General features: G+C 42.8%; 1 protein-coding gene across 2 annotated transcripts in view; it reads right to left on the bottom strand.

Moving 5' to 3' along the window:
• Positions 1-1,443: 1,443 nt before the first annotated feature.
• nfat5b (nuclear factor of activated T cells 5b) overlaps positions 1,444-18,128 on the bottom strand; it is a 48,910-nt gene continuing 32,225 nt past the window's right edge. The window contains exons 3-14 of one of the 2 annotated variants that reach the window (XM_031569730.1): positions 14,398-15,034; positions 12,851-13,040; positions 11,709-11,899; positions 11,037-11,209; positions 9,768-9,902; positions 9,592-9,644; positions 8,898-9,030; positions 8,727-8,798; positions 8,055-8,158; positions 5,814-7,929; positions 5,369-5,609; positions 1,444-5,146 (exon numbers count right to left, since the gene is read on the bottom strand). In XM_031569730.1, the coding sequence (XP_031425590.1) occupies positions 5,371-5,609; positions 5,814-7,929; positions 8,055-8,158; positions 8,727-8,798; positions 8,898-9,030; positions 9,592-9,644; positions 9,768-9,902; positions 11,037-11,209; positions 11,709-11,899; positions 12,851-13,040; positions 14,398-15,034 (4,043 nt within the window). In that variant the 3' untranslated portion in view covers positions 1,444-5,146; positions 5,369-5,370. The remainder of the gene's footprint in view (positions 5,147-5,368; positions 5,610-5,813; positions 7,930-8,054; positions 8,159-8,726; positions 8,799-8,897; positions 9,031-9,591; positions 9,645-9,767; positions 9,903-11,036; positions 11,210-11,708; positions 11,900-12,850; positions 13,041-14,397; positions 15,035-18,128) is intronic. The other variant, XM_042708107.1, reaches the window with a different exon arrangement.

The following is an 18,128-nucleotide window of genomic DNA, read 5'->3' as shown; positions in this document are numbered from 1 at the left end:
GTTGCAGGGAGAGGGAAGGGCCCTGTAGAAGCTATGAAACACGTGCAGTGTATGAAATGTAAATGTAATGTAAATCCAATAAAGAAAAAAAAACAATATCACAACGTTAATTGAATGAAACTCTAAAGCTAGTATGTGAGTACGTTAGTGACCCCCAAAACTAACGTTAGCTGGCTAGCAAACGTGATCTGGTTTGCCTAGGTTTTGCGAAAACCCATTATTTTCCCACAGGGATTTATTCTTCGGAACTAGGAAGTGTTTAAATGCTAACGCTAAAAACTACAAACTTCCGGTCGACTTCCACACTGTATAAACCATAGACATATATATAAACACCAAACCATAGCCCGTCTCTGACCAAACGCTAGGGTGTGTAGTTGTGCCATTGATTGCTTCTTTGCACGTGTCATAACCGAGTTACCCCAAAGACTCGTGCGGATTTGGTTGGTCCGTGACAATGTGAAGCTTACGACCCCATTGCCAGTTGCACAGTTTCTAATGCAAGCTACTGCAAAAGCCTTGTAGGTAGGATTTACAGCTCTATTGAGGTAAGAAGGCAGTAGTTCTTATTTGTATCTTCTCAGCCAGCTGACAGGAAAACAGGGCCATCCTTACTATGCATGTGGACATAATGACATCTTTGAACATACAGATGATTTCCAAACTGTCTACTCGATTCACACACATTACAATTACTATAAAGGTCAGTACTGGCCTTGCAGTCATAAACCTACCGTCCCGGTGGTGATAGGCCTACATAAATGACTGAATACTCGCTGCAACAGGAGTGAAATAAAATCAAACATGCGATGGATTAGAGCAGGGGTTTTCAACCAGGGGTCCGTGGCCCCGCGTCTTGAGCCTATGTTGATTAGTTCACCATTGACTTTTTTATTTTTTTTATAAATATACCTGGGCCCGTCGACATATTTATATCTGAATAGCCAAGTCGCATTGCCCAAAATACTGATGTAGACCCATATTCAGCGAAGAAATTACACTGACAACTATTATAGGCAGAATATGTGTGCAGGGGGAGGGGGCGTGGCGGTGGCGGTTACAAACATGAAAAAGAAGGGTATGGGACTGTAAAATGTTTTGGGAATCACTGGCACATCAGTGCATAGGCCGCGGATTACTTTCTGGTCAGAATGGTGGTCCCTGGGACAAAACCAGTTGAAAACCCCTGGATTAGAGTGTGGTCTGGTATGAACTGTGTCTCCAAAATATGCTGTATGATTGCAGAGGACAATTACCTAAATATATAGGAATTTCAAACTCAACATGCAACATACATTTTCTTTCTAAATAATCCCAAACTGTGGGGGACTAAATCTTTCTCTATCCCACCAATTCATCTTGATATGCTAATTCAAACATCACAAATAATTTACCTGAAATATTTCTGAAGTATCCTTAAAAACAAAGAGAAACACAAGATTGTACATTTAGGATCTATTTTATTGATAGATAGCAGCAAGTTTACAGAAATATAACTGCAAAAGTATACAAATGCCCCAACAAAGCAAAAATATTATTTATTTATATTTCTTTGTTTAATAGATTTGAATGATTAACAAGTTGTTCACACAGAAGCTAAAACATGTAAGCAATCTGTACTCCCAATACCTGACAGTGCATCATGGTAACAGAAACAGAAATCTATATGGTTCAGTGAAAACCATGAACGGACATGTCTAGGGCAATACTTTTCCTAATTGAATTTTCAGATAAAACTTTAATAAATACACTGAAACAAAAAGAGACAAATTTTGTTTCCCCCAATGTCATTGATTGATTCATTTCATTCGGAATAGCTGTTTACTGGCATCATAACTAGTTAGAGGCCCACTACAAAATTATAATTTATTTTAAAAGGCTAGATCAGTTACCAGCAGATTTATATTAGTCATAGTTCTTCTTTGTCATAAAGAATGAAGAGAAAGCTCATGTAGATAACATTCTCAAACAGTAACAGATTTAATATTTCATGGAATCAAACTGCATGGCAGGTTGAGATAAAATGTCAACGGCACTGACGTCTTCCAACAACAAATGCTATGAATATGGTTGTACAAATAACATTCAATGCACAAACAAAATTGCACATCACAGTACACTTATCGAGTTGCCAAAATGAGGCCACAGTTCTGGTGAATTGCTATATATAACATTGAGATAGGACAACAACCACTGACAACTGGGCCACTGCTGTGCAACAGGCACCACTGGAGCCCAAGTAGTTTCCATATAAATATAAAGTTTGTCAAGGCACAAATATATATATCCTCCAATTCACTGGGTGAGACCCCTATATGACTGCTTTATTCTTTTCATTTGATCACATATGAATGGTCAACATTTTGAAAGCGTTACATAGAATACAAATGTACCTCAGGAAATACAATTTTAAAAATTAAAAGGGACCCTGGGTATGGAAAAACAAAATCACTGGTAAATTTATTTAAAAAAATAGTTAATCTATTTGCTTGTGTCCTCATTTAGGTGTGTGATCATGTACATATCGTTTTTTTATCTTACATACATACACTGAATTTCTCTAAAAATATTCTACTTGTGACATCTGCTTAATATCTGATAAAAAGATTTATTTCCGCAAATATATTAGAAAAACAAGTTCAACACCAAGTTAGAACTCAAGTGTATACAATCTTTCATTAGAATATATATGAATATCAATATATATATAAATAAAGAATGTACTTATGTTTGCAATTGGTCCAATGTAAGAGGTGGCAATTGCAGCAACCTACACCATTTACACATTTTTCTACATAAATAAGTCTGTTCTGAAAATGGGGATAGATATTTTTTCTTTGTATGGCTTCATAGTTGGCATAACATTTCATTCTGCTCTTTCACTTGAGGGCTTTCAGTTCATTTGGACTACTCGATCTCTAAACAAATATGCTCTGGATGAAAAAAATACAATGCAATTTATTTCAACATTGCATATATGATACATACAAATGAAGACGTGAACATACAGGAATGTACAACTGTATCGCTGAACACCCCCAGTCTCAAAATACATGTCCTCTCATTCATTGGATACCCCCCTAGGATAGGCATATTATATAGGCAAAGTATAGACAAATATATTACTAATTTACAAAATGATGAAAAATAGAAAGTGTATTCATTGACAACCTATGACATAAGTAGTGTACATTGCTTACAGTGCTAAAAACCTAGTGAGAGCAGACAATCACTACACACTCCAGACAATAAATTAGATATGGTTACATGAAGAGAGATAATATGAAAACATGATAGAATGACAACTACGTGTCCACATAAACACTTGTGACAGTGTAGAAACACATCCAACAGTATTTTAAAGAGATGAAAGCCAAACACAGCACTTATTTGGAGGTGGTGTGATTCATCCCTCATCAGCAGGTCCCTTTAAAAACATCTAAAAGGACACCACTCAAGCTCTTCCATCAGAATCAGACATCATTTCCCCCAGAGATTTCACACTCTCTGCGCTGACGACAGTCAAATGAATTAGAGGATAATGAAGACAGTGGAAAAATATTCACCAAAGATAAACAATCAACATCAAGAGTGAGGCTCAATCGAGCTATTAGTCATCACCGAGACCAGCCCCTGGTAATGTGTACTATCTCTAGAAACAAAAACATAAAGTCCACCAGCCAAACAAACTAGAACACATGAAAACAAACCACACAAACCAGTTTGGCATCTTTACAACATGCCAGACATTGAGATTTAGATAGAAGAACACACCCACCAAATGGTTTAGGCACAACAAAAATGGCCAGTCTCTAACATTGCAGAACATTCATGAACTACCAAACCCAGTAAAGCCATAAAACTGGCCAGAAGGCCGGATATGAGGTGAGACCACGGCTGTCTCTCAGATGGCTAGTTTTACACAAGAATGTTGATACTGTATTTTACAGTAAGGTAAATGTTAATATTTACAATATGGTTAAAGGTAGTGAATAGCATGGCAAAAAAAGCTATGCTCTTCCAGCAAGTAGCACCTTGGCAAGATTTACAAAAAAGTAAATGATGAATTGGCTGCCATCTTTTGTAATATGGCAGCATATGCATAACTCTCCTCAGTAGATAAAGGGTCTGAAGCATACTTTTTCAATCAAATGATCAATCTCAAACATGGATGCAAGGCATGAAAAAACGATAACTAAATAATGTTTCCAAGGGGATGTATACAGTATACTGTGAGGCATACAATGTTCATATGATAAATATGTATGCAATCAGATGCATGTAGAATACTCAAACATTCACATTACAAAATTGTGAGCAAATGAATATTAAATGACCTAAAAGGTAGATTCCTTTCTTTGATTCAGTAAATGATATGTTGAATGTATTAAGTGAGCAATTCATACTGTATGTTTTGGGTTTGCTGGGATGAGTATTCGGTACTTAATACAAAATGAAGTCCTCCCAAAACACGCATGAAGAGAGATTACAGGAAATATACAAACAGTAAACACTAGTTAAGGTAAAGAGTTAATAGCTGAGAGTCCACCACGAGGAGACACTGGTCACAATGGAGAACATTCTAAAGTGCTTAGGGAAAGAGAGAACACAAGGCACATTACAAGTGTTGCTCCTGGATTTCTAGAGTTTGAATAGGACATTTCATTCATCTAAAAGAGTTCATTAGCTATACAAATTACAATGTGATATAAACAGTTAAAAAGTCCACACTGTCTTGTCCTGAATAATACAGGACACATGCATGTGAGCTTGTATCAACATGTAATGACAAACAAACAAACCAACAAAAAAATAAACAAAAACAAATTGCACTTCAGAGTGCCGTACTGAAAACGTGACTATCCTATGATACTTGTCATTCACAGTTGGAGAGAGACGACACAAAATAATACGAAGCAATCTCAACAGAGGAAACATTAGATGCAGTACTTCCCAGAATGCCTTGCCTGATGATCCTGCACAGGTGTATTGTGTTAACTGCATCCTGTATCCTCCTCCTAATCCAGTAGATAATTCATATTGCCTTGTTTCATTTCAAACAGCGGAAAGCAATGTAACACCTGTCAGCCTCTTTGTTTTGGTCTGACCATCTGACCATCAGCCAGCCAGCCAAGAGCAGAAGGTCCTGTCAGAACAGAATCAAAATAAGAATCAGAAACATTTTCAAAATGTCTTCAGAATGGTGGAATATAGGAGACAAATGGTTGACATTACATACCAGAAATACCAGAAAACCAATACCAAATCTGCAGAAATATGGCCCTAAATACAGCTAGTATCGTCATCCTGCAATATGGTACACAGAAACCCACTGATGGAGTGACACTGTTTGTGTGGAGGCTTTTACCTCTAATAGGAACGAGAGAGGTTGTTGCCTTGATCGTGAAGGCTCACAAGAAGGTCATCAATTTTCTCGATGTTCTGAGTGGTGGTCATGCTGTTCTGCATGCTGCCAGACTCCGCAATGGACTGGGTGAGCATGGGCTGGATCTGCCCCTCAGCCTCCCTCTGGTTCTGACCCGACTGGCTGATGGCGATGATCTGATCCGACAATGTGGTACCAGCAGAATTCATCAATCCGCCACAATCTAGCAGAGAAAATAAATTACATTTTTTGCACACCTCAATTAATGGTTATTCACAATGACTGACAAAAAAAACTTTATATTTAACATATTTAGCAATACCATAATAAGCTTTTCAAATGTTTTGTTCAAAATCTGATGTCTACATTCAGAAGCCTTAAAGAGCCGTGAAAGAATTTCTATTAGATCATGACCACAAATGTTTACCATTCTGCAGTTCAAAGAGGAAGAGTCCTGGCTGTTGAGTCTGTCTGGGCTGGTTGAGGGTCCCATTCACTGCCGCTTGGAACAGCGATCCCGGCTGCTGCGCAGGTGAAGAGGTGGTGGTCTGCAGCGCCGCGACTCCGTTCTGTGTGGCAAACAGTGCTGCTTGGGGCAGCTCCTGGGACACACTGGACTGAGCCATGAAGAGTGGAACAGACTGCGCAGACCCTCCGTTAGAGCTGGAAGTTAACTGCATGGGCTGCTGGTTCTCGAAGAGGTTTGGCTGGAGCGGCTTGTTCGCTGTCGGCCCCCCTACCACAGACGTTTGATTTTGGAATGACATGGGCCCCGACGAATCTGGTCTGTTCACAGTCACCATGTTGGCTTGAGAGAAGGAAAGACTGGGATTGGACTGCTCTGGGGATGACATGCTAGTGGTGCTCAGGGGGGACATCTGAGCCTGGGTGCCGAACAGCAGGCCCGAGGCCTGCTCAGGGTTCACAGAAGGAAGGGGGTTGTTGCAGAACAACAGGCCAGCTGGCTGCTGCTGAGTCTGAGGGAGTTCGTTGGAGGGTGAGTGGGTGAGATTCTGAAAGAGGTTTCCCGGTTGAGGGGTCGGCTGCTGAGGCTGTGGGCACTGCTGCTGGTCCATAGGCGTACTTTGCTGCATGGCAGACATCTGGGCCTGAGTCTGGAACACCGACGGAGTGTCGAGACTCGTCGTCTGCAGAGTGTTCAGGAACGTGAGCTGCTGTTGATGGCCTCCATTGACAGGCAGTGGACCTGGCAGAGCATTCTGGGAGAGAAACAGGCTTGTAGCAGATGCCTGCGGCTCTGAGGGGAGAGTGGAGCCATTCAGAGTTGACAGACTGTTCTGGAAAAGGGCTGCTTGGACCTGCTCCTGAGTAGGCGACGTCTTCGGGGTGTGAAAGAGTCCTCCCTGTGGGTCCTGCGTATCAGACATGGGGCTGGGGTTGTGGAACAGAGGTGGAGAGGCATGGGAGGGTGGTTGCTGGAGGAAACTGGTCTGAATCGAGAGAAGCTCTTTGGCCTGCTGGAAGAGAGCCGCCTGTTGCTGCTGCTGCTGCTGCTGCTGCTGCTGCTGCTGTTGTTGCTGCTGCTGCTGCTGTTGCTGGGATGGTTGGAAGAGGGAGCCATTGTTCTGTACCATGGTCTGTGGAGGACTCTGGGACAATGATATCTGTGGCTGAAACAACTGATGTTGAAGGTTCTCAAGGGCTTGCTGCTGCTGCTGCTGCTGCTGCTGCTGCTGCTGAAGTTGCTGTTGTTGTTGTTGTTGCTGCTGCTCCTGCTGCTGCTGAAGCTGAAGCTGTTGTTGAATCTGCTGCTGTTGGTGAAGCTGCTGCTGCTGCTGTTGGTGATGGTGTTGGTGTTGGTGTTGGTGTTGGTGAAGCTGCTGCTGTTGAAGTTGCTGCTGCTGAATCTGTTGCTGCTGCTGCTGAAGCTGTTGCTGTTGTTGAATCTGCTGCTGTTGCTGGATTTGTTGTTGCTGAATCTGTTGTTGCTGCTGAATTTGTTGTTGCTGCTGAATTTGTTGCTGCTGTTGTTGCAGTTGTTGTTGCTGCAGTTGTTGCTGCTGAATCTGTTGCTGCTGCTGCTGTTGTTGCAGTTGTTGCTGCTGAAGTTGTTTCTGCTGTTGCTGCTGAAGTTGTTTCTGCTGTTGCTGCTTAGCCAATGAACTCTCTGACTGCAGGGGAAGGCTGCAGAAACCCTTGGCCTGCAGCTGACGGACAGCTTGTTCCAGTTGTGCCACCTCATCCAGGGGAAGAAGGGGAAGCTGCTGGGCCTGCTGCTGGGCAGACTCCTCCAGCTGGGAGAGAGACACCACCGTGCCCACGTTACTGTTAGACCTCTCCTGGTCTATACCCTGCATCAGAAAAGGTCCCTGTGGGAGCATAGACTTTCCAGACACCGGGAAAGAAGTAGCGGGTGAAATATCCTGTTTCTGTATGGTGCTCAAGGCCTCTTTGCTGGTAAAAGCGGTGCTTTGGGTCTGGTCCTGTTCACTAGGCTGACAAGGCAGGGCGCTGGGGAAGGAGCCACTGTTGGGGGGGATACTGGAGGTCTGTTGAGTTGAATTGATCACATCTGGAGTCTGCTGCAAAAGAAACACACTGTTAGGGCACTAGTAAAGAGCATTTGGTACAATAAGGTTTTGCATGGAAGTGTAAGCACACCGATTCAGCTTCACAACTTCACAAAGTGAGGAGGTTTAAGAGATACCTTGAAGACACTTGAAGACAAAGGGTTACTGGATACCTCCATTGGAGTGACATCTTCTCGTTTAACAAGAGGTATAACAGGGGCCATTGAGGCACTGTCCATTGCTGTTGAAAACAGAAGACGCATCATATTTAACCTGTAGCATTTATTCATGTGAGGCAATAATTGAATGTTTTAGACTTTGCAACTATGCATGCAACTATGAGTACAAATTATTAATAATTTATGCTCTTGTAAGGGCAAATGTTACCCCCCAGGATGCTGCACTCATCTAATGAGCGTCTTTTAGCACTGCCGTCTGTGCAAGCACGGCAATCTAGACTATTCTCATTCGTAGTTCCACGTTGGTGGAGCGAGCTGCCTAGCACTACCCGAGCAGGGGCGTCCCTCTCTACCTTTAAGAAGCTCTTGAAGACCCAACTCTTCAGAGAGCACCTCCCACTTACAGCAGTTACATTCCTGCACTTTTTGTTTCTAATTCTTATGTAAAATAGTATTTATTGTTACACTAGGTCTCTATTGCTCGTAGCTTGACTGTTGCCTTGTAAGTCGCTTTGGACAAAAGTGTCTGCTAAATGACTAAATGTAAATGTAAATGTAATAGCATGTAGTTGGACTGTTAAGAGTTTTGGTGAATGAATGAATGAATGAATGAATGAATGAATGAGCCACCTTTCATGTGGTCATAGGAGCACGGCTTCACTGGAGAGGACATCTCCTTCTTCACTGATATATCGACTTTAACTGCAAAACAAGCAGCAACAAAAATCAGTTAACATAACTGTATACAAATGAAGAGATGGGTATGACATGGGTGTGTGCATAGGGGAATTGAACACTGACTGGGTTCTGGAGTGTAAGAGAAGGCGTGCACATCATGCGAGCGGCCTGCGCTGGTCACCACAAAGACCCCAACAGATACAGGAGAGGAGATAGTGGGGTTTTGATAAGGAGGGACCTTTGCTATTAAATGATTCTAGAGGAGAGGAAATAAAACATTAATAGACATGATAGGACATCAAGGAGCATAGAAGTATATGCAACATATACAAATACACCATTTACATACAAATAGACCAAGTTAACTTAACTACATACTGTTTGATATAGTGTATCAAAAAGTGGTACTGTGAGATCAGACATGACGGAAGGGTTCGGTGTTGCTAATGGTTGGAGCATGTAGGCTAAAACATAATCATTGTCTGAATGGGTTCGGTGTTGCTAATGGTTGGAGCATGTAGGCTAAAACATAATCATTGTCTGAATGGGTTCGGTGTTGCTAATGGTTGGAGCATGTAGGCTAAAACATAATCATTGTCTGAATGGGTTCGGTGTTGCTAATGGTTGGAGCATGTAGGCTAAAACATAATCATTGTCTGAAGGCTAGAGTATGGTGTGCCAGGCTATGATGTCACAATTCAATTCAATGGAGGGAAAATACACACGACCCCTAAGGTTTCATCAAAATGCAGAGTATAAGGCCTATGCAAATTGAAAAAGATGTACAGGCATCTGTCATCTTAAAAAAAAATTCTACCTGGTGAAAGAGTTCCATGTCGATTTCAGCCTCTGCTTTCCACGACTTCTCATCTGAGGATGGATGAGGAGAAGAAGAAGAAGAAGAAGAATCTCATTACTATGACTCTTACTCTTTCATGGTGCTTCTTTTCAAGTTTCACGGGGGTTTCTATGCATCCGTGCAGAATGACGTACCTGCCATGTTCTCCTGAAAGATGACTTTGGTTCCCTTCAGAAAGTTCTTTCCAATGATGAAGACTTCGTCTCCACCACTCGCGGAGCAGCTGTGCAGACTCTTCTTCAAAATCTCCGGCAAACCAGCAGGCTGGGCTGTCAACACGAAGAGGAGAGGTGGAGAGAGGGTGGAGAGTGGGCATTGTCATTTTTTAGATTTACAGACACCTGCTTACATCTCCTAATTCCATGCCCACAGAGTTGATTTATTGATCAATTTTAAGGATGGATCAAATTCTGTTATTTTTGAAGGCCAGTGTGGAACAAATGTTAAAATAGTCATATTTTGTATTGGTTCTTCAGTTAAATATTGTTCCAGAAATGGATATTCACACACAGTCAGACATTCAGAGACGTCTGCTACAAGGAAAACACACAGGAATAAGTGCTTGTTTTGTGTCTGGGATTTCAACCAGGGTCTTTAAAAAATTACTAAATCAGCAAAGGGTATGCTTCTGGAAGCTTCTCTCCTATTCACTGCAAGAATTATGAATATTATTGTTTTGATTGTGGCAAGTCAAAGAGGTGCTCTAGAAGAACTACATTTTCTCACGTCTCAGTAACAGAGAGGCTGATTTAAAAGGGACCACAGGCTTTCATTGGCTGCACAACTTTCGGGGGGGGGGGGGGCATTCTGACCACAGGTGCCCCTACTCAGATTGCACTACCAATTCATGTAAACAAAGCCTTTCTCTTCAGTATCCCTCCTTCAGTCTCTCCTGTTTCAAACACGGACCTCGGAGACAAACCACAAGAAAGAAAGAAAGAAAGAAAGAAAGACAGGCTTTCTTCAGCACATCAGCGCCTTTCCTGTGTTTACTGTGGAGTGCAGTGGCCACACCCTGTGAGGCCCAAGACACCAGGCACACACTGTACCCTAAACTTCACGGATTCCCTCTCACTAGCGCAAAGATAAAGACAACTGAAAGATAAAAAGAAAATAATGTATGACTGCTATGCAGAATTGCCTTCATACTTATCACACAAAGTGGAAGCCTTCAAAATTACAGTGACAACCTAAGTGCCATTTTGAAAATCCAAAAGCGGACACGGAGAGAAAAAATCTAATTCCTTGTCGCTTCCCCTCCCACTCTCTAACCCTCATGATATAAATGAGCGTTATCCCTCTCCCTTAATCCCCCTCTCCTATGTGGTGACAGGCGAGCCAGCTGGGTTCCTAGAAGATCGCTGGTGGTAGGTGAAAGCTATGAATAACCCAGGGTCACTCACTGCACAGAATGGGAGAGGAGGGCGTCTGTAACGTGAGCACGGAGCCGTCCGCCCTCGGGATGTTCACCCGGAACACCAGCCGGGCCCGGGTGCTCTTCTTCTTGGACCCGGCCACCCCGATGCGAGCCTCCACGTCCGCGTTGCGCAGCTTCAGGATCCCCACACAGTCCACCCTGTAAAGATAGCAGTCTGTGAGTGCAGGGCCAAGAAGAAGAACCCCTAAAGTGCTGTGCTTTAATCATTGTTAAGTTAGTACAATACTTAAGACACTACACACATTGTTGATTCTGTGTTTGAGCTTCTAAGTACATCCTTTTAAGTTTTACGGCTTTTAAATCATACATTTGTCAGTGCTCACTTATGCTTTCCATCAAGGTACGGTATATATTTGATATCTTCTATTTATGTTTTTGATGCCTTTCTGTTCTACCTGTGTCTTCCAATCTACTGTAGGGCAGCCCTATCTGTCTGTAAAGCGCACGTGTTTATCACTGTACACCTGAGGATATACTGTACACACAGAGTTTAATATTACCTGATTATTCCTACGTTATGTTCTTGTGTGAAGCATGCTGACCATATTGCCTTGATCAAAATACTCAAAACAAAATGTCTGCCACTTTAATCTCCTACCTACTGTATGAAATGAAAATATACATTATTGTGACATACGCCAAGGTCATGTTGTTGCTTGGCTCAAGGGATACTTCAATGACGGTGGTGCCCTCAATGTCAACCTCCCGGCAGGCTGTGGTGTTGCGCCCAGTCACCCGACAAGACTGGTAAAACCCATGGGGCTTGACTCTCCCCACATCATTACCCACAAACACCTGCAGGACCACCGGCTCATTTACACCTTCCAGCTGAGAGGAAACAAGAGTAAGATGGAATGATTACATGTGTATGTGGATCTGCTGCTGGCACCTTGACTAGCGCTTAACTTGCACTTCAGCAGTTACATTTCTGCACTTCTTTTTCCTTTCTAGGTCGTTTTTTCTAATTCTTATGTAAAGTAGTATTTATTGTTACACCATGTTTTTTATTGCTCTTAGCTTGACTGTTCTCTCCCTTGTACGTCGCTTTGGACAAAAGCGTCTGCTAAATGACTAAATGTAAATGTAAATGTAAATGCTGTATTCTGTTCTATGGGCTATGGGAGAGCGCTAAAGGAGGGTTCCTTAAACACAGTTACGCCCTTAGTCCGTCACCTTCTGGAATCATCTGGTGGATTGCTATTATGGTAAAATGTGGTAATGCTGTTGAAATTGTATTTGTTACAAATACCTTTCCCCATTCATTGTGTTTTCACACCGAAACTTCCTTTAAAGTGGTTTGTTTTCAGGCAAAAAGAGGAAAGGTTTTTCTATGTCACAAGAAGTATCAGGCCCGTCTGCAATGTGAGCCAGGCATGCAGTACGGTTTTATGATAACCATCATAGATGTTGATAGCAAAAACAATAGGATTTCTTCTCCTATTTTATCATGGTGAGAGATCTCAAATACGAAATGGGACCTTTTTAAAATGTGGAAAAAAGGCAGCAGTGGGAGATCAGTTGCACCACGTTTTAAAACAAGTCTGAACTGGGCCCAGAGCCATCTCTCACGGTTTACTCAGCGAGACCAACCAGTTGTGCAATGCCAAAGGCAGATTTAGTGGCAGCTTTTGCAAACAGACATTTAACAGTATACCTACGTACATGTGTGTATGTAGGTTTGTGTGTGTGTGTGTGTGTGTGTGTGTATGTAGGTTTGTGTGTGTGTGTGTGTGTGTTTTATTTGGATGGATTCATATGTGTGTGTGTATAGTAACTCACCTTGACAGTGGGGAAACCCTGTTGTGTGCGGTCCTTAACAGAACCTCGGCTGCCTTCAGTGAGGTAGCGGGCTCGGTGCTGGGTCTCGGGCTGCACCACCATCTTCAGCTCCTTGCCTTCACTCTTCTGGGGGAACTGGCCACAGAGCGTCCCTCCTTTAACACCACACCCCTGAGCGCCGTCGGCGGAACTGAAAGGGACAATTCTACTGATCACATTCTCTCCATTATTGCTGTAGAATACATGAAACAAACTGTTGAAGTAATTGACTGAAACGGTCCTCTCGCTGCACGCACACTCACTCCCTCTCACTGTTGGAAAGCAGCTAAAATGCCCAGAATTCCCACTTGGGTGAGCTGGGCACAGGAGAGAAAAAAAAAAAACAGTGCATGGCGGTTTCACTTGGAGTCCCGTGTACTGCTTTCATAATCAACAGCTCTATCACCTCTTAAAATATGACAGGAATTCAGAGGATCAGACAACTGATTACATGCTGAAGTGGCAGGGAGATATAGTCCTTGGTTGAAAATCTGCCCCAAAGCAAGGAGTGCTGGGAGACAGAGGCCTGGCACTAGGGGAGAGATGTGTGACTCATCAGAACTAATTGGAGCTTGTGTTGGTTTATCTAAGGAAGGGAAGAGATGTGTGACTCATCAGAACTATGTGGAGCTTGTGTTGGTTTATCTAAGGAAGGGAAGGATGGGGCTCACTCCTGGCACCACACTTCCTCCAAGTGGAGAAGGTCTTGGCAGGATTTGGAACTCATCCATTAAGAGAGTTCCAGCCAGACGGGGCCCCCAGGCACCCCCTCCCACCACCGGTACTTACTAGGAGACATTAACTCAGCCAGTGAGATGGATCCGGTCCATCAGCTGCAATTTAACAAATATGGCTGGGCTGTATTCAGAAGGGCAAACATATTTAAAGGAGTCAATTGTCCTGCTCAGGCATACTACTACTACTATTCTAATATATATATCAAGATATGTTCATAATACTCCTATTCTCATTCAGCCTTGGGGTTTCCAAACAGATTTGGTAAAGTGATATTATAACTCAATATTCACAGATTCAAATGTGACAGCTTGCCCCATCCTGCCTTAGATCTCGGTGTTAATTTATAAACAAGAAGGAAGTCTTAGGTTACAGTGTCAGGTTTCCTGTTGAAACATGTTGGCTGCTTTTCACTGGGCACTTGGTGCATGAAGAAGTTGTGCATCTGAAAGCTGACTCAATAGTCACTCAACAACCCAAAAACATGAACAAGTTTAGAACCTTTACACTGCTGCAGTATACAGTTGGGTAGAGTCATTGCCAGTAGGTTTCAGCAGTATGACACCCCCCCCCCCCCCCCCCAGAAAAAATCCTTCTTTGTAGCCTAGTTCTACCAAGTCCAGAGATACTCTGGACAGAGCTGTTTGACTGAAAATGGTCAGAGGAGCACGTTACAGAGCCTACAAGGGATGAGTGTAGATCCAGACTAGCTGAAGCAACAGCAGGTTCAGGTTCAGGTTCATCTGATTAAACAGAGGAGCTGCGACTCTTACCTTCCTTTGGAGCAGGCCTTGCTGTCTGAGCCCAGCTGGGAGAGCACAAAGTGGGGCGCTTTGGCACTGTCGGCATCAAACATGTCCATGCTGCTCTCCTGTGCGGGGATGGGCTTTGGTCCGGGCCTCTGGCGCGGCGTGCGCTTGCGGGCCTTGCGGGGCACCTCAGTGTTGTCATTGTAGGAGCTGGAGCTCATGAGGCTGAAGTTGGAGACGGAGTTCTCTGTCCAGATGCTGTTGCTCTGCTCTGAGTCCAGTGACAGCTCGTCCTGGCAGGACATGCGGCTGTCGTCGAAGAGGTCCTCCGGTGGGGGGGAGATGTTCAAGACGGGGCGCTTGGATGGAGTCATCTGGTGATGTGGCTGGGCCTGCTGGGCAGCCAGTCCTCCGCTTCCTCCTCCTTTCTTCCCCATGGCCCTGGTGCTGGTGCTGGTGCTGCTTCCACACACTTTGCCCTCTGCATCCAACAGCTCAGATAGCCCCCGACTACTTACTTCTCCTGGAGTGCAGGTGCTGGGTGCGGGTGGCCGCTCTGTGGCCGAGGTAGAGGAGTGCGCCTTGGAGCTGGAAGAGTTGGGAAAAGCACTGCAGGGACTTCCCATGGTCAGAGGAGCGGAGGCGGAGGCGGACGAGGCATCTGCAGTGTGTACAATTAGACAGTAAATAAAGGCTTCGACATACACGCTGGCTAGCAGTCCCATTCAAGCAGCGAAATTTGAGCACGACTGCTTTTTTTCTTTCTTTTTTCTTTCTTTTTTTAAACAAAAATTTGTTCCCAATTATAATTTCATCTTTTTTTTTTTGTTGTAACTTTTTTTTTCTTATTTTACTGCATCATGGTGTGAGTGTGAGTGTGTGGCTAAGTGTGATGTGTGCAACTTGGGGAAAAAAAGCTTAAGTAGTAGAATTGGTTTCATTCATGAAATGTTAATTTAACAGGCATAAAGAAAAATAAATGGTTGAATGCATATTTGTTAAAATAAGCATAACAAATGTTTGTCAGCCATTGTATATGTTTTTTTATTTGTTTTTTAAAGTTTTTTTAATTGATATTAAATCAATTTCCAGGCAGTGTGTAAAAGCATTATATGTATATTTACACCAAAAATGTCAATTTATTTCACTCTTAAGTGAATGGTATTCTAAGAACCTTTATCACTGTCATGTGTAAGATGATGCAAGCCAATTGGTGCTTTTCTCATAGTGGTTCAAACAATTTGGTGGTTGGGACTGAGCGTAGCCACAAGAACAGAATAAACCAGCTTCTGACCTATGAAGCAGAGACCTGCAGACCATTTTATATGCAGACACTCCCTGCTTCAGAGGGAACTTCCTGGAATAAAAACGAGACAACGAATGAGCAATAAAAGCTGACCACCATAAAAATAAGTAAGTAATAAGTATTCAGATGATTTTTTTTTTTTGTGTGAAAATGGAACCACGCTCAACCATCCTATCTCCACTTTGTTCCCGCAGTGTAAATGTGTCTGCGGTATGATGTGAACACCCAAGCAAAGGCTACATTTTGAAAGCACTCCTATCACCACGAGATTTGTAATGTAAGGCACACAGAGTTATCAGGCAGGCAGGACAGAAACGGGATGATGCGTGACGCAGTGTTTCCCCTAAGTTTACACCTTTTGGGGGGGGGGGGGGGGGGGGGGGGGGGGTGCGCGGCGTGGCGTGGCGTGGCCACCGACACAAACGCTTAAAGGAATCATGGTGTTCATGTGTTCCTATTAATGACAGCAGTCAATATAACAACTAAACATCGGAACATGTCTTTTTATGACAATTATCCACAAAGTGTGCAGCTTTTGTCGCTGCAGTGGTGTATCTTTCTGGGCTTCTGGAAGAACATTTTTTGAAATATTTGCGGCCTAAAATTCCTGATTTCGCAGGAGCTTTTCCAAAAAGTTGCAATGAAAGTTTTTATTTGTAGGTTTTTGTTGCAATCAAATTGACGAAACAAGTGAAAGTTGCGATAAAAAGTTGTGAATTGTCCTCTTTGTAATTATAATTGAGTTATGTGTTGAAAAATAATTGATTAATAAACAAACATTAATTCATCAAGAACAAAACGATTGAGAAATGGTCCTCTTAATAACCTCACCAATATGCCAAACAAAAGATTACCAGGACTACAAAAATGTAGCAAAATAGGCTTTACTTATCCACAACGAAGTGCACATGTTGGCATTACAAAAGGACCAGTAAGACTGAATAAAATGTTATGAATGTCTCAGCCTTCATATGACGAAAAAAACAAACAGCCTGTGTCACTATGATCCGTCTCGTCATCTGACGTCCTGCCTGTGTTTCTGCCGTTCTCATTGCTTATCAATCTGTTTAGCTATCCTTGTTTATTTATTTTATCCGTATAGGTGTTGATGTTCAATTTCATATATTAATTTAAAGTCGTCCAATTTCAAGTTATCCATTCTTCAACACTAGCTGCTACCTTGTCTTCAAACAGAAAGTAAATCTCCATGGCAACAGCTCTTGAGGGTTTGGCAAATAATCGGATTTATTGCTTCCTTCATTATTCACAGCAAAATAAATAATTTTCGTTACATTTCATAGATTTATTACCAGACTCTGTGTAAAAAGGGCCACGCACAACTCGCGGAAAATGATAAAAAATGGAAGCCAGATCTATTTCTGAATTTTCGGTGCGGACATTCTGTACGTACGTTCTGTTTCCACGTCTGTTGTAGCCATTCTCATTGGGCCTCATTGTCGACCCTACCTAGGAAAAGATCTCTGCCGGATTCATAAACGCCTGGATATTAGTTTTTTAAAGCTTAAAAGTGTCCGTAGATGTGCACTGATTCTTAAGCCCAATTCTGTCTGCTGGTGGGAGCGTGCTCACCTCGGTGTGCGCGCACGTGTCTGTGTGTGTGTGTGTGTGTGTGTGTTTGTGCGCATCGCGGCGGAACTCCGCCATGCGCGATACAGAGAGCAGAGAATTGTAAACGCGCGACCATGTAGAGACAGAAATTACATGCCGTCGTGTAAATAAGATAAATAACATAAGGCTATTTATTTTGTTTAATAAAAGAACAAGCTATAGACCTGTTCTATAGGAAAGGTAACCTTAAATTACTTCCGTTGTGATCTGGCGCTTTATAGAAAATAAAATTGAACAAAATTAACTTGACCTTTCAGGGGGGGCGGGGGGTGCCGTTGGGGGGGGCGGGGCGCCCCCCTAGTATAACGGTAGGGGAAACACTGCGTGACGGACAACTACAGGTTACATTTAGATTATAAATAGTTATTTTTGACTAACAACAACACAAAGGAAATCGAGCATATGAGCAGCATATCACTAACTATTGAAGGATGATTTAGGCTGTGCACTACGTGCATCTGTTTGTTTTTTTTTTTATCTGATATTCAATGGCTGATTATCAGGCAGACCGATTAAGCAGGAAGTAATCAAATGTCTAGTTACAGTGTACATTCATTTCTTTGACATTCATTCTGCGCTGTGGATCCAATATGGTCACAGTCTGCAAGTTGTAGGAAGGGCATGTACCCTCCACACCTTGACAGGAATTGCACCATAAAGTGAGTTTTACAAGGGAAACGAAATGTTCATCCTCATACTCTAGTGCATATGGGCAACATTTCCATTGTACTTTTATTGAGTGCTGGTGAAGTGTAGTCCAACACAGACAAGGGCACATAGACACACTTATCTGACTTATGAGCACATTTTGCATGAAGGT

This window comes from Clupea harengus, chromosome 6 (assembly GCF_900700415.2).
Source record: "Clupea harengus chromosome 6, Ch_v2.0.2, whole genome shotgun sequence".
In the NCBI taxonomy this organism is placed as follows: Eukaryota; Metazoa; Chordata; class Actinopteri; order Clupeiformes; family Clupeidae; genus Clupea; species Clupea harengus.
The sequence above is the reverse complement of the archived record's forward strand: the minus strand, read 5'-3'. Positions and strand labels throughout refer to the sequence as shown.